This window comes from Phocoena phocoena, chromosome 1 (assembly GCF_963924675.1).
Source record: "Phocoena phocoena chromosome 1, mPhoPho1.1, whole genome shotgun sequence".
NCBI lineage: Eukaryota > Metazoa > Chordata > Mammalia > Artiodactyla > Phocoenidae > Phocoena > Phocoena phocoena.
Window position 1 is genome coordinate 159393203 of NC_089219.1, and position 17111 is coordinate 159410313.

A 17111-nucleotide genomic window follows, 5' to 3' on the forward strand; every position below is an offset into this window, starting at 1 on the left:
GAGACATTCTAAATCAAACTAAACACCTTAGTCAGTGTTCAGTTTACTTTTTCTCCCCACAATATTTTTCTGCTTCTCATATGAATTTGATAATACTTAAGCTACAAAAAGAGAGTGGCTTGGATATGTCAGCAGCAGTGTGATTGGTCACATTATTAGAGTACTTTTATAATCTCCAGATGCTGACTTACTGTCCACCAAAGGTTTCACTGAACTTTCATAACCTTGTTCTACTGAGCTCCAAACCAACCCTTGTATATTCTATACTATAGCCAAGGTACATACCTTGCATCATGCCAGAAAAAAAGAAGAATCCATGGTACTCTGCTTAGAAACTAGTAGTAGATGTCAAATCCAATGAATTCAGTTGCTATCTTTCAGTTGTATATCTTTACTATACTCTTACACTTAATATGCTTTCCTTAACTTTTAAGGCTTCTCTTGTCTGGCTCTTTCTATCCAGAATCCTCCTTAGGCTTCTCTCAACACCAACATGTCTGATGTTGGTATCTTCAGGCACCATTCTTAGCCATTTATTTTTCTAACTACACACTGTTCTCACACTGGACATTTCTTTCCTTCCTTCGTTTCCGCATTGCTGCTGATGGATATTTGTATCTCTGACCTGACTCTCCTACTTCCTTCAGATCCCCACGAGGTAACTCACATACAGGATGATCAACTCAGAACTCATTCCTTTTACTGTGTTTCCTGATTTTACAAACAGCCCAGCATCCACACAATTCCCCAAGCAGCAAATAGGAAACTGTGTGATGTTTCCCTTTCTCTCCATTTAGTCATTAAATCCTGGGAATTCTAGTACCTAAACACCATTCAGAATTTGTTTCCTTCTCACTAATACTGGCTCAATTAACAACCTTATCATTTTTATGATCGGATTACCAAAACCTTCCAACTTCAGTAGCTTCTAAGTAGTTTCCCTGTATCCAATTTTGTCTTTTCCAATACATGCCTCATACCACTACCAAAGTCTTCTTTGTAAAACATTTCATACAGACGTCCTTCCATGACGCTTCACTGCCTTCAGGATAAAATCTAAATTACTTGGGAGAGATCTGTCCTAACATGACCCTACCTACCTGGTTAGATTCTTCTGGCTTTTCTCTGCAGGACTCTATGCATCATCCATACTGTGCTACATCTGGGGAGATCGGGGAGAGCTTGCATGAGCTCCATCACACTCTAAACATTCTATTTTCTCTGTGTAGGAATGCTCTCCCTCTCATCCTTATTCATGTAACTTACAGTTACATTCAAGACTTAGCTTAGCAACTACTTTAAGAAGTGTTTCCTACCCTGGCATTCTCCTCCTTCCTTTTGGATTGATTCAAATAGGCATTCTCTGTATCCCAGAGCAACCAGTGTTTTCATAGCAATAATGACACTGCATATGTATATTTTCTTGTCTGTCTCTCCAATTAGATACTCATCTTCTAAAGTAAAGTACCATATTTTCCTTATTTCTACATCCTCTGAGTTCCAACTCATAGTAGTTACTCATTAAATATTTAATAGGCAAATGGACTATAATGGAGTGGGTTCTAAAGTTAACACATAGATTATGAGGTATAACCAAAATCAACCTTGGAAATTCCTTAGGAAGGTACTACACTGAAGACCAATATACTGTCTCAATATAGTCAAGCTCAGCACAGTTTTTCCTCTAGCATTGAAATAATATAGTTTCTTTAGATGAACACCTCTACTTACGATGCACTTAATGACAATGTTTTATAAAAACTATGTATTTTTAAGCACTAGAATTTATATCCCATGAAACTCTAAGGATGGCAAGTAGAAACTGACGTGGAATAAAAGAATAGCAAATTTCTCTCTCATCTTCAGGTCACTCTGAATATACTCAGCAAGCGGAATGGCAGAATCACCATTTCCTTCTTTCCTTCCCTTCCACTCTCCTTCCTCCCCTCCCTCTCTCCCTCCTTCCCTCCTTCCTTCCTATCTATCTATGTTATCTCTTGCTGGGCCTATTTCTTTGAGTTCATATAAATTAAATAAAATTATTATATGACTCCATTGTGCTGATACGCCTATAAGCAGCCACTGTTGATTTTTCACAACCAGTATTTCTCTCATAATCTACTTCCACCAAGATTATGTAGTGCTTTAAACAATATTGTCAAATGCTGGGATAATAACAAGCATGGCCATGAGCATGCTAAACTCTTGTGCGGTCTATCAGGCTGAAAGAAGTCCAGATAGTCACAAAAATGTGAAGAAAGTATAAGAAAAGAAATGTCTCAGCTGTTGATCTTATGCTTCAAAATAAACATTCCAGAACATAAGCTAAAAGAATACTATTGCTAATTAAAAATCAACAGACAATAAATATGAATTGAGTGAAAACTTAGCTAGTTATAATTAACTTCAATGGGTCCACTAGAGAAGCCTATCTCTGGGCAAACACTGGATAGAAAGAGATTTGAGGATGCTGCCATTTGGATGAGTACTATCAATTTACCAGAGCTTACTTTTCAACAGGCTAGTGTTCTCTGCTCAAGTTTCCTAGATACCACACAGACATTCCACATTTGGGAAACTCATGGTGTATCAATAAGTGTTGGTATGGATTGTTTGTATGAATTTGTAGATTTCTGTACTTTAATTCTCTCTACTTCAATCTTATCTCAAAAATGTAAGTTCTACATTTAGTAGTTTTTCTACAGCAATTGAGTTTTCTGCATTTCTAGGAAGCATCCCTGAGCAGAATAATGGCATGGTGAACCTAAAGCGAAACCAAAATAAAATAAGTCACCATAAGCATATACTGAATACAGATTTCCTTCTCAGATAAGTTTAATAGGTGAAATAATCCCATCGCTAAAGAAAACCATCTGGCTAGTCTGAAAATATGCTTTTGTGTAAAAAAAAATTTTTTTAACAGTCATCAATTGATTAATCGCCGAAGTACTCTAGGTTTAGAATAAAAGTGCAGGTGCCACCTAGCTCCCTCTACTAAGCTTCTAGGCAGCTTCCTTTCATCCCACCATCCAAAATTCTTCTTTCTTTCCTGTGAAGTCCCATGGTCCTTAATCTATGCTTCTGATAAAAGTGATAATTATCACTTTACACTTAGTATAACTTTTGTACCTAATCTTCCCCACTAGATCATAAACTCTTTGAGGGTAAAAGTTATGTTTAATTGAGATTTGTATGCCCCATAGTATCTACCAGCGTGTCCTGCTCATAATAAATATGCACTTTATAAATACACTCAAAGATACTTCCCCCTGAAAAAACATTTTCAGCTTTTTTTCTAAAGTAAACTATATACCATATTACTTTCTATTTTTCTTCCTATTTCTCAGCAGTTCCTAGTTTACCACTTTTGCTAACTTCTTTCATCCCTGTTCCCTGAGGGAATCTGTTCATCTATTCACTTATTTACTCATTCAAAACATCCAATAAATATTTGAAGGTGCCAGAGTTATACCAGTAAGCCCCTTAGGGAGCTCTGAGTCTAGTAGGAAAGATAGACAAGTAAATACATAATTATAAAACAATGTGCTAATTTTTGTAATGGATGCAAACACATGATACTGTCTAAGAGTACTTCTGCAATTTAAGAGTGCTTCTCCAAGATTTTGCCTGCAGTTTATCATTTCCCTATGTAATATTCTCTCCCCTGGTCATCCATCCATCCATCCCTCCATCCATCTGCCTGCCTATCTTCCTTCCTTCAATTTTAATACACAAAATACAAAAGCTGCACAAGAATAAATAAGTGAAAAATAAGTTGTCCGCCCATCTTTTCCCCAGTGACTCAGCTTGCCTTCCCAAAGGTAAGCAATAATGTCCAGTACATAATTTCAGAGATACTCAGTGTATACACAGACATATATACACATATATATGGTCTTACTTTAACACAATAGAAGCATACTTTACATTCTGTCTGCACCTTGTTTTTCTTATTTCATAATATATCTTAGAAATTGCCTTGTCTCAGCCCATATTGGGCTACCTCATTCTTGTTAATGGATATAAAGTATTTCACTGCGTGAATGTAACACTGATTAAGCAGTCTCCTTACTGAATGCTCATTTAAGGTACTACAATAGTGCAATGGATATATTTATCCATATATTATTCTGTGGTATATTTGTCAGTATGTTTGTAGGATAAATTCCTGGAAATGAAATTGCTGGGTCCCAGAATACGTGCTCTTTTAATTTTGATAGATACTAACATAGAAGTTTCACCAATTTCATTTCCCACAAAATAGGAAATATCCACTTCCATAACTTAAGTTACAGTCTTTATGGGAATTGCTCCCAAATCTGTATCCATATTCTGACCCTTTATTTATTCTCTGTGATATCTCCACATATGTTTTTCTTAGAACCTTAGGAAAAAGCTTTTCAAACCCAAATTTATAATTTTACCCTTAACACATTCTTCATAAACTCACTGTATATGTTAATTTTCCTGACCCCAACCAAAAGTCACTTTTGATATGTCTTTTTTTAAAATAAATTTATTAATTTTATTTATTTATTTTTGGCTGTGTTGGGTCTTTGCTGCTGCACGTGGGCTTTCTCTAGTTGCTGCGACCCAGGGCTACTCTTCGTTGCGGTACACATGCTTCTTATTGCGGTGGCTTCTCCTGTTGCAGTGCATGGGCTCTAAGCGTGTACGCTTCAATAGCTGTGGCATGAGGGCTCAGTAGTTGTGGCTCGCGGGCTCTAAAGCGCAGGCTCAGTAGTTGTGGTGCACGGGCTTAGTTGCTCTGCGGCATGTGGGATCTTCCCGGAACAGGGTTTGAACCTGTGTCCCCTACGCTGGCAGGCTGATTCTTAACCACTGCACCAGTAGAGAAGTCCCATGCCTGGGCTATTATAATCTAACTACTCAACTTCTTCCTCTGTGCTTGCCTACCAGTGATTCTGCTCATATCTTCCTCTCCGCCTGAAATATCCTCTCAAATCAGTTCCCCTGATGAAATCTCATTAAGCTTACCCTAAATGCTAGATCATCCATAACACATTTTCTTTTATGAATTTATTAACACTTAGGTCTTTCACTATATAATAATACACTTATAAGATAAATTTAAAGCTCTTTCACTATATACTATTTGTAATACAGTTATAAGATAAATTATAAATTCTTAACACATTTGGATAAACTCACACTGCCAAGGCACTCAAAATGTGTTTACCAAATGAACGCATGAATTTTTTGCTATAGACTAATTCCTATAAGTCTGATAATTCTATAGGGGAAAATATTGTATAAGGGATATTTTCTTCTTCCTTCCTTCCCTCCTTCCTTCCTCCCTCCCTCCCTCTCTTTCCCTCCTTTCTTTGTTTCTTTCTTTTCCTCCCCCCCCACCCTCTCTTTTCTTCCATTCCTCCTTCCCTCTCTTCCTTCCCTCCTTTCAGATAATAAGACTGTTTTAAGGTCTGTGAGATACAAGCCCTTATTTAATAATTAAACTTATTTCAGAACACTCACAATGTGAAATATTTCCAGTTAACTAGTGCAGTTAATTACATTTTCCCTTCGCATTTATTTTGATCAAATATAGGGAGGAGAAAGAATAAAGTAATAGGTGAAATATACTACTAAAATGATTGACTTTTCCTTCAAAACTACAAAATTCCTTAAAAATCCCTTACATACAGTCAAAGTTATTCTAACTACTATGTAGAAGAAGGCAGAACTCAACCACAATGTGCCTATGGCCTATTGTTAAACAGAGTTTAAAATGCACAAAATAATTTTTCATAAGTTTCACAAATCTTTAGGAAGAACTATGTAAAGCATCATAAACCCTCTATTTCTGGTTTTCAAAATTAAAAACCATGATTTTAAAAATCATATCTGTAGTAACATTTTTTTGCATTTAAAAAATTTAGAAAAAAGAGTATGATTAAACGTTCCTATACATAGAAGTCATTGTAAAAAATAAATGATCCTTATATTTCATTAGAAAATTATTTAGCTCCCATTTACTAAAATAGTAGAAAGAGCTATACAAATCCCTATCAAGAAGTAGAGAACTATTACGTTATAACTTGTATTGTAAATAAGTTTTAAAAAATAACAATACTACCATGCAAATGCAAGTGCTGGTTATACTTCTTGACTCACCTCTCCCCCATTAACATATTCCATCACAAAACACAAACGGTCTTTTGTCTGGAAGGAATATTTCAAGGACTTGAAATGAAAAAGAAAAAATGTTATATTATAATCCTACATTCTTACAATGGTATCAAAAAGAGAATACTTAGAAACAGTAAGCATGATTGATAAAATGAATTGTTTTGTTCCTTAAGAGTGTATTTATTCCCTTAAGAATGCTTAAGTAAAAGTTTATGAGAAATATAGTACAAATTTTGTGAAGATCAGCAATGAGTATTATTTGGGGAAAATTAGAATTATGATTTTTACTAAAAATAAACTTAGTAATTGTTATGAGCACTTCTCAATCTACTATGTCATCTACTTGAAACTGTATTGTTCCCTAAATTTCTTATCCATGAGACCTTAAAAGTAAGGCCTACAAATTACTTCAGGGAAAGTCTTAGGAGTACAGTTATAGTGGTTATACTGGGGTTTCTAATATAGTTTCAGTATCACTTCTTGCATAGAGGTCGCATTACATGACCCAATCCAACAGAGTTGTTTCAGATAATCTTATAGGTTATAACGATATTAAAACTTTAGAGCCAACTATCTTAATACACTGAAAAATAAACACACAACAATGTAACAAAGTAAGTCTATATATCTGGTGATACCTCTGAAAAAACCTACTAAATAATCCTAAATCTTTAAAAGTTTCTCCTTTTGAAAGTCTGTTATATTTTTTATTTTTTGCGGTACGCGGGCCTCTCCCTGTCGTGGCCTCTCCCGTTGCGGAGCACAGCCTCCGGATGCACAGGCTCAGCAGCCATGGCTCACGGGCCCAGCCGCTCTGCGGCATGTGGGATCTTCCTGGACCGGGACATGAACCCGTGTCTCCTGCATCGGCAGGCGGACTCTCAACCACTGCGCCACCAGGAGAGCCCTGAAAGTCTGTGATTTTTAATCTTAATACACTTCATTGGAACCAGGAACATACAGAAACTTTGCAAATTATGCCTCTATTACAAGCAATCTAAACGGGACTAAAAAAAAAAATCAGTCTGTTTCAAAATAACTAAGTTATATGTATTTAAGTCACAGTTTATACTTTATCTAATGAAGAAAATGTACCATGACTTATTCTATTTTTAACTTAAATGCTATCTTTAAATTTATTTTTAAATGTATTTTTTTAAGGCAGTGAAAGTTATTGGAAGAAAAAAAAATCTCAAAAAAACTTATGGGTATATAACGAGAGGACTACAAATGCATGCATATTGTAAACTTAATCCATACATTCTAATAATTTCCCCCAAACTGACTTATCTACAAAGAAAATGTCATACCTAAATAAATGTTATTTAAAATGTTATTTTTTATAGCTTAGATTCTATAATAAAACTCCCTTAAATATAAAATGTTATAACATCTTTCCTCTAAGCACTTACTGTTAAAAAGGGATGTCTAGTGTTCTTTAATACTCTGCTTTCAGTTAAAGTGTGTGCCACTTCATCCTACAAAAGAAAAAGGCAAACCTTTAATATATGTTCTGAGCACAAATAATATAAAAATTTTGCTATTTCTCTAAGACCAGAAGAGGTAAACACAGACACAGAAAAAGATTTTAAAACACATGCTCCCTTTATTGCTAAGCTTCTCTTCCACCAAAAAAAAAATCAAATTAGTGATTTAAATCAGATGGCTATAATGTATAAACTCATATAAGTTCAGTCATACTTAAAGTATAGCAATAATGATATAATAATCAGCAAAAATTATCAGGGACACAGAAAATGAAATAGTAAGCCTTTCCCCTTGAAGAGAATGCCTTATAAGTTAACAGCTAGGCATGGAGTAGTTAATATTTCCATGTCTGTATTACATTGTATTCAGGGGGATTTAAAGGATATATTTCATTAAATATCATAGAATTTGTTGCAAGTCTTCTACCTAAAAGAAAAATCAGTTATTGAAAAGGGGGACACAGTACCTGTATAAGATTTAATTCTTAAAAAAAAAAAAGATTTAATTCTAAATTATACATTTTAGAAATAAAAACAGAGTATAAAAGCTGTATATTTTTGCTTGTGGCTTTTTTAGCATGCTTCTTTTTTTTTTTTTAAAAAAAAGGTCACAGCCTATTCTAGGTGACACTTTTTAAATCTGCATATATTTCAAACCAAAAATACACTAAGAGTGTATTTCCCCAATCTTGTACATAAATTTCATCTTGACATCAAAAGTGAACTAGGAAAGATTTCCTCAACATATGGAGAACTGGAAAAATGTTTCATATTTTAAAAATAACACTATCTTAAAGAATGAAAGGAAAGGAAGACAACTGCTGAAACTAACACAGCATCTCTGGTCTCTGCTGCTGCCAAGATCCTGAACAAGGCCCTTACTGGATCAATTTCTTAATATTGCTGGCAAATCACAGTTAGGTTATAAGTAAGACAAGGGAACATTAGGACACTGCATTATATTTATTATTTTTATAAAAGCATCTGACCTTAGTTAGACTTAGCAGATAAATGAGCAATAGACTGATCAAAGATGCTAAAATCCAAAACCCATTCCAAGAGGGAGAGACCAATTCTGTCTGAACAGAAAGTAAAGTGTAATGACATAGTATTTAAAACCAGTGAAATAAAGTATGGGTAAGAAAGCATTCCAGTCTTATGTGTTTAATAAGAACCAGGCTTAAGTGCTCAAACAGTATGAAAGTCCCTGTCATATCATACCATAACTTCTAAATTAATTAAAGTAATAGCAAATATCTTAATACAAAATAAATAAGCAGAAATGACACCATAACTAATTTCTGTGCCCACAGTGCCTAGCATAATGATTAGCATACAGTAGGCACTTATTAATGTTTGTTGAACTTAGCTGTTTATCATAGGAATGAATTCCAAGATGTCAAATGTGTGGGACTTCACTCATTCAATCATTTATTCCTTCAATAGATATGAAACAAATATATTCTGGGTATTGTTCTACCCATTGAAGAGAGGCCAACTGAACAACACAGACCAAAGTCCTGCCCTCATGGAGCTTTCATTCCAGTTAGTCAGATGGTGGTCAGTATTAATGGAAAAAATAAAAAAGAGAAGGGGATACTGCAGTTTATGAGAATCATATAATGAATGTAAAATATAAGATTAAGGATTACACAGTGGCTATTTTGAGATATAGAACTGAATTCAATGATTAAAAAACCAAATCCTCGATATGCATTTACTTAATGTTAAGACAGTGCAAGTATAAAGTGGTTTAAAAAAAAGATATGATTCTTTTGCTCATGGAGTTCACATGCTAGTGGACAAGACATAACAGATTGGTAAATATCCAATTTAAGAAATAATTACGAATTCTGATAAGTGATCTGATTTTCTTAAGGGAAAACTGGGGTATCTACTATAGTAAATGGGATAATGAAGGAAAATCAATGCTACTGGAAGATCATAGGTTGGGTAATGTGATGGTGTAGGCGATGGAGGATCAGAGGCCCACAGCTGATTTCTGTTTTTAAGTTTGCTCAGCCTCCTCTGAGAAGGAAAGCAAAAACAGGAGGGATCAATCAGGAGACAACTGCAGTACAAGAGTGAAATGAGGATGGCCTGGATGACAGGAACAGCAGGAACAAGAAAAAATGTTTGGAGTATTTTTGAGATATAAAATTAATAGTAAAAAACTAACAGCTATATGCTTCCAACAAGAGGGTAAAGCAGAAGAAATATTTCTTTATATGCAGTCAGAAAGAGATTCACAGAAGACATAACATTTACCTATTATACTTCAGGATTTTAAGGGATTTGAGGCAGTGAACTAGGAAAAGATTTAAAGGTAAGTTTAAAACCAGAAAAGATATTCTAGTACTTCAGAAAATATTTCTGGCAGATATTTCATTCTATTTTGTTGAAACAAACTCATTATATGTAACAGTTGTTCTTCTAAATCACTTCGTAAGTTTCATGAAAGATTATATTTTTTCTAAATTCTATGATCTGCCTAATCACATTAAAGGAGCCAAGTAAAGATGTAGGTAGGCAAAAGCTAAAGGCAATATTTCTTTGTTGTAAGAATGAAACCAGAATTAATACCATGTACATATCTTTCATGTATTAAAATGTATTTTCTACCATATTTTTACATCTGATCAAATTAGAATTTCCCCCTTAATGCAAATTTAATGGTACAATATTTCACATACTATTTAGTTTCTGCTATGAAGATAAGGTATGCACAAGCTAAAAAGTAAACACAGATGTCAATAATTTTTAATTACAGTTAAAAGCAATATGTCAAAACAAAAAGTTATAAATAACAGTGATAAAGCTTAGTGGCTAAAACAATATGATGCTTTTTAAAAAATCCATTTGTTGATCATGATTACAAATGAAGAGTGCTTCGGTATATAATGTAAGTATAATGTTTTCATGAAAAAGCTTTTGAAATATAGTTTCATGTATATTCATCCATGGTAAAATACTAAACAATGAATTTTAAAATCTAATTTCTTTCATAGAAAGAAGTTTACAGAGAATGGAATTTTATTTCTTTCAAACATGAGGCAGAATAATCTTCCTCATATTTATTTTCTCAATTGTCTCTAATTTATCACTGCCCTCTACTACACAGAGTGTAAAATTCTCCTTTCATTTGCCGCACTTATTGTGTTGTGGTAGTTAGGGGTTGTTTTTGGAGGGGGCACAAGGAGTAAATGACGGCAGAGAAACAGAAGAAAAGAACATCTCTATTACTGAGGACCAAGGGTGTCATCTCCTTTAATCCTTGTAGTAACTGAGCAGGTTTGGTTTGACTATTCCCATTTTATATGAGGCAATCAAGGTTCACAAAAGTTAAACTGCTCAAGTTGCAGGTGAAAAGGTCAATATTGATCCCATCTAAGTCCAACATCAATGGTCATTTCCACTTCACCACACTGTCTCCCATCTTCAAAAAGCCTGGTACCAACTTTACTAGGTACTTTAACTCCGTTCACATTATTTTCTCCATTTTGACAAGACTATAATGACTGACTTTTATCAGAAGCTGGTTGAACTCAAGATACATCATATCTAAGGCATCTTTTTTTTTTTATTCAGAGCTATAAATGACACTCAGAGGAGGAGATGTAGCAGGTGGGGAAGCAGAGAGAAGAGGGGAGAAGTTTTTACCTTGGCACCTTTATTCTTAATTAAACCACAATGACTACAAGTGATCATTATTTACTTGTTCTGATTTGACAAGCCGTATGTCAGCAATCTATACTTTTTTCTTCCGTAGCAAAGATGTCATACTTATCAAGCTCTAAATTTTGGGGTTGTAACTTCCCCCTCTTTGGAAAACTTGAGCAATGGCCCAGATGCAGACTTCTAATACTTCCACTCTCCAGCTCTCACACTTTCTCCTCACCGTTCCTTCATTTCTATTGCTATTACCTTTTTTGAAGATCTTTTTCATCTTGATGGAAAAAATGAAAGCACAATTGTTCCCTGTTGTCTATGAATATTATATCACCTTTATCAAATGTTGTTATTTGATACTTAATTTTTTTTTTTTTTTTTTTTTTTGTGGTACGCAGGCCTCTCACTGCTGTGGCCTCTCCCGTTGCGGAGCACAGGCTCCGGACGCGCAGGCTCAGCGGCCATGGCTCACGGGCCCCAGCCGCTCTGTGGCATGTGGGATCTTCCCGGACTGGGGCACGAACCTGTGTCCCCTGCATCAGCAGGCGGACTCTCAACTGCTGTGCCACCAGGGAAGCCCTAATACTTTATTCTTGATGCTCTTGTTCCAAATATCGGGCTGGCCAAAAAGTCTTCTTGAGTTTTTCATATGATGTTACCGAAAAACCCAAACAAACTTTTTGGCCAAACCAATGTTACTTGGATGGAGGGCTACATTAACTTCTTTGACTTCAGTCATGACATAATCTTCAGCACCTAGTCCTTCTTAAATTGTAGAACATGCTGCTTGTCTATATTGCCCTTCACTACATTCCCTTCTTTCCTTCTGCCTCTTCCAATTCCCAGTATTGGAATACATCAATCTCTACTTTCTCACTTTTATTGATATATTCCACATCTCAAGGGGAATAAAATCACAAACATACTGACTAGCACCATAATAATGCCCTCTCTAATCTCAGCTGAATCTTCTTAGGATTCTTTAACTCATCCCTACCAAGGTCATTCTTCCATTTCTCAGTATGAATGTTTCAAAACTTTCCCAGGCCTCCTACCAAGCCTGGTATGTATAATGAAATGTACACACAACCCCACAAGGTTACCTTACCTAGTTAAACTACTGAGCTGAGATTGGCACCGAGGTCTATCTGACTTTCATTAAGTCCAGGAGATTTTCATTAAGTTGTCTTTCTTTATCTCAACCTCACTCCCACAGTTTCATCCTACTTCCTACTCAGAATAGAGGTCATTAACCTCTTACCTTCATAGGTATACTCATTCCCTTGGTGACTTCATTCAGACTATGACCCTAAATACAGTCTATATGGTGATCATGGACTTCCACATTTGTGTCTCAAATGCAGGCTTCTTCCCTAAACTCCAGAAATGCTTATTTGACATGGATGTCTAGTAGATGTCTTTAACTTGAGTGTCTAACAGAAATATCAAATTTGACATGTCCAAAACCTAATTTCTAATCTCCCATGAAAAGGTTTGTTTCTCCACAGAAAAAAAAATCATCCCCATTGCTGCAAATGGCAACAGCATCCTTCCAGGTGCTCAGGCCAAAAACCTGGCAATGATCCTCAACTCCTTATTTTCTCTCAGACCCTACATTCAATCTGTCAGGCAATCCTGATGGCTCTTCATCAAAATATACCCCTGATTGATTACGTCTTACCACCTCCACTGCTAATACCCTAATGTAAGCCACTATATCAATTATCTGGATTATTGCCATTAACTCCTAACAAACTCCCTGCTTCCAACCCACAGTCTATTCTCAACACTGCAGCCAAAGTGATGATATTAAAATGAAAATTATATCATGTTACTATACTGCTTAAAAACTTCCAATGGCTTCCCATTACACTGAGTAAAAACCAATATCCTTACAATATCTACCACTACCCTAAACAACCCTCCACTACTTTTACTCTACACAAGCCATGCTAGACTAGATTCCTAGCTATTTTAAAAATATGCTCCTTCCTCAGTGCTTTTTTGATTGTGATTTCCTCTGTCTGGAATATTCTTCCTCCCAAATACCTGAAGTCTTCCTCCCAAATATCTGAAGTCTTCCTCCCAAATACCTTGCTTCCTCATTTCCTTCCAATGTTCACTGAAATTTCACTTTCTCAGTGAGGTCTTCTGTGATCATTCTATTTAAAACTACAAAACCCACAAAAATCACAAACACTACTATTCCTTGTTTCCCTACCCTACTTAATTTTTCTCCATGGTATGTATTAATTTCTTACATACTGCAAGTTACTCATTTGTCATGTGTCCGTTTCCTGACTAAAATGTAATTTCCAAAGGGGAGGAATTTTGGTCAGTCTTATTCATTCACATATTCCCATTGCCTAGGGCAGTAACTAGTAAATAATTAGGTGTTCAATTTATATTTGTTGAAAGAAAGAATGAATGAATCAGTAAATAGTGAATGATAACCCTAGGAATGATGCTAAAGAATGATAGAATCTTCACGACTGCAAGAAGCAAATCCAGAACACAAATCAATGAAATCATACCTCCGATAGCACAATGACAGATGATGAAGATGCAGCAGATCAAAGCAAATACATTCATCATCTGCCTTCTACAGTAAACCACAATCATTTGCACAGTAGATAATACAGAGGTTCATGAGAATCTGAAAGAATGGATCAAAGAAGCTGGCAGATGATAAGAATTTCTGGTTAGGGGCCAGCACTTAATAACTTAAAAGCCAAGGAAAGAGAAGTGTCAGCAGTCAAGTCAAAGCACTGGTTTGATATTTTAATAGGTGTATGTGTAGGAAAGAATGAATTCAGAAGGCCTGGATTGCTCAAACCCTGTACACTCACAAGGAAAGTCAATCCTCAGGATGGTCCCTTGGCCAGCTCCTGGGAAATAAGTTCTGATCCCGTGGAATATTCTACCTGGTAAGAGCATTTGTGCACGCCAGAGATCTTGGGCCACATGACACCAGTTTGACTAGCCAGTTCATGCAAACAGCAGGAAGAATGATGAATGCTGTGTGCCTGATTTTGCTCAGGATGGCTAGGGAAACCACACAGGTGCTGCTTGCCTACATGACTCACTTAAAATAAAAATCCGGGAAACCAAGGCTTGGGTGAGTTTCCTGGGTTGACAACGCTTTGCACATGTTGTCACACATTGTTACTGGGGGAATTAAGTGCATCCATGTGACTTTACTGGGAGAGGACACCTGAAAGGTTTCTCCTGGACTTTGTCCCATATGACTTTCCTTTTGTTGATTTTAATCTGTATGTTATCACTGCAATAAGCCATAACCACTAGTATATCAGCTTTCCTGGATCCATGATTCCTAATGAAATATTAAGCCTGAGAGTGGTCTTAGGGATCACTGACATTTAGCACCAGAAATAGGACTTGTTAGGAGTGACGTCAACAAGATGGAGGGCTAGGAGGTCCCAATATTAGGTTATCCTACAAAAGCAACTACAAACTGATGAAAACAGCTTTTGAAAAGCTCTGGACTACAATGAAATCAGAAGAAAGCAATGAAGCAGCATAAACCCTGTAGAGTTTTTAAAAACGAGGATGGCTGCCAGAAAAGTATAGGAAGCATTTTACCTGTGACATCCCATCCCCTAGACCAGGGCAGTTAGGCACCAGAAAAGATGTCCTCAGAGGGATTTCCCCCTATGTGGAAAATAAGAGCAAGAGAACTCCAACAAGCTTCATTGCCATGGCTGTTTGCAGCTTTCACTACTGAGGATTCCCACAGTCTTCACCAACACTGACTGAACTCAGCTAACAGAGCTACCGAAAGTCCACACCACTGCAGCTCCTCTCTGGGGCAGGAGCTGTTGCTGCGGATGACACCTGGCCTCAGGGACCCTAGTCACTGCTGTGTCTGGCTCCCTGGATCTCAGGATGCCACAAAATCTAGCCATCCACAAAGCCAAGCTGCTGCTGCTCTGAGCCCTACCACTGAGTCCTAATCAGGGCTTTGACCTGCCATACAAGGGCTACTACTCTGTCTCCTGCCTTCCATGTCCCACCTTAGGGCTCTACCATGCCACAACCAGGGCCATGGCTGCTCTGCTTGTGTTCCACTCCCAGGATCCAGTTGCAGCTTTGACCTGCCGTAAATGGGGCTGTGCCACTGCTCTGTACCCTGCCACTGGGTCCCAAGTTGTAGCTTTGACCAGTCATAACTTGGGCTGCAATACCACTGCTCTGCACCCTACCCCTGGGTCCTAAGACAGGACTTTGACCTGTCATAAGGAGCCACCCTGCGGCTGCTCTGCACCCTGCCCCTAGGGTCCCGACACATATCTTTAATGGGCCATTACCAAGCAATGTTGCCACTGTTCTGCAACCACCCCTGGGTCCTAAATTGTGGCTTCGATCTGTCATCATCAGGCTGTGCTGCTGCAACCCTGTTCCCTGTCCCTGGGTTTCTGTCACCATTTGACCTGCCATTACAGGGCCACATGCTGCTGCTCAGCACACCGTCCTTGGGGTTCCAAGTCAGAGCTGTGACCCACCATAACTGGGGCAGGTGGTGCTACATCTGCTCTATACCCTGCCCCCGGGGTTGAAAGTCAGGGCTTTGAACTGTCCATCAGTAGATTGTGCTGTTGGAGCTCTGCAACAGCCCCCAGAGTTCAAAGTTGCTGCTATGACCAAACATCACTGGGGCCAATCTGTTACTGTTCTGCAACCGCCCCGTGGGTCCTAGGCCATGGTTATGACTTACCATTGCTGAGGCCAAGATGCGGCTGCTATAAAACTGAACCCTGAGGCCAGAGTCATCTATAAGAAGTACACTACTGTACTCTGGCTCTGGGTCCCAAGCCACTGCTGAACCCTGTCATCCCAGGAATCATGCTGCTACTGCATTCCCCTTTACCCCAGGGCCTGAGTCACTGTGGTGATTCCCAGGAACCCAGACCCCAGTTCCATGGGAAGTCTTCACGTGCCTGCACCAGTGAAACCAGTGCCACTGCCACTGTAAGTGTACCTGTGACCCCACGACTCAGGTGTTGTGTTAGCTCTGTGCGCACCAGGTGCCAGAATACCAGCTCCACTGATGCCCCAAGTGTCAGCACACCAGCCCTGTCATCAAGAGGGATTCCCTTGGCTAGAATTTTGACAGGCAGAAAAGAATAGTAGGATCCCTGCAGCTTTTGCCACCACTGTCACCCACATCTTCTAAAAGAAGATGTCACAATCTATGCTGATGTTGATCTCAGCTGACAGAGCTGCATGGAAAGGACTTTAGTGTGCCCTCCCTGGAACCAGAGACACTGCACCCTACCCAGCTGGCATATTCACAGTCATCTTTAGGTGATAATCTTTCCCCAGTGAAGCTAGTCTTTAAAAGCTGAAAAAGGCAACTGCTCCCTTGAATGCATGATTATCAACTCAAAGACATTAGAAACATGAAGAAGCAAGAAAACATGACATCACCAAAGGTACACAAGAATTTTCCAATAACTGACACCAAAGAAATGGATTTGAGTTACATGAAAAAGAATTCAAAGTGTTTAAGGAAGCTTAGCAAGATTCAAGTGAACACAGAGAGACAGCTAAATGAACTCAGAAGAACAATACATGAACAAAACAAGAAGTTTGACAAACTAGTAGAAATGATAAAAAAAAAGAACCAATCAGAAATTCCAGAGCTGGAGAATACAAAGATTGAAATGAAAAGTGAAATAGAGAAATTCAACAGTAGGCTCAATAAGGCAAAAAAAAAACAATGTATGAACTTGAACACAGATCCCTTGACATTTTCCAGTCAAAGAAAAAGATGTAAGAATGAAA

General features: G+C 37.5%; 1 protein-coding gene across 2 annotated transcripts in view; it reads right to left on the reverse strand.

Moving 5' to 3' along the window:
- The window catches only part of AKT3 (AKT serine/threonine kinase 3), a 372859-nt gene that overhangs the window by 123700 nt on the left and 232048 nt on the right, over positions 1-17111 (reverse strand). For both annotated transcript variants that reach the window (XM_065894489.1, XM_065894498.1), the window contains exons 6-7: positions 7563-7628; positions 6136-6204 (exon numbers count right to left, since the gene is read on the reverse strand). In XM_065894489.1, coding sequence (XP_065750561.1) covers positions 6136-6204; positions 7563-7628 — 135 coding nt within the window. The remainder of the gene's footprint in view (positions 1-6135; positions 6205-7562; positions 7629-17111) is intronic.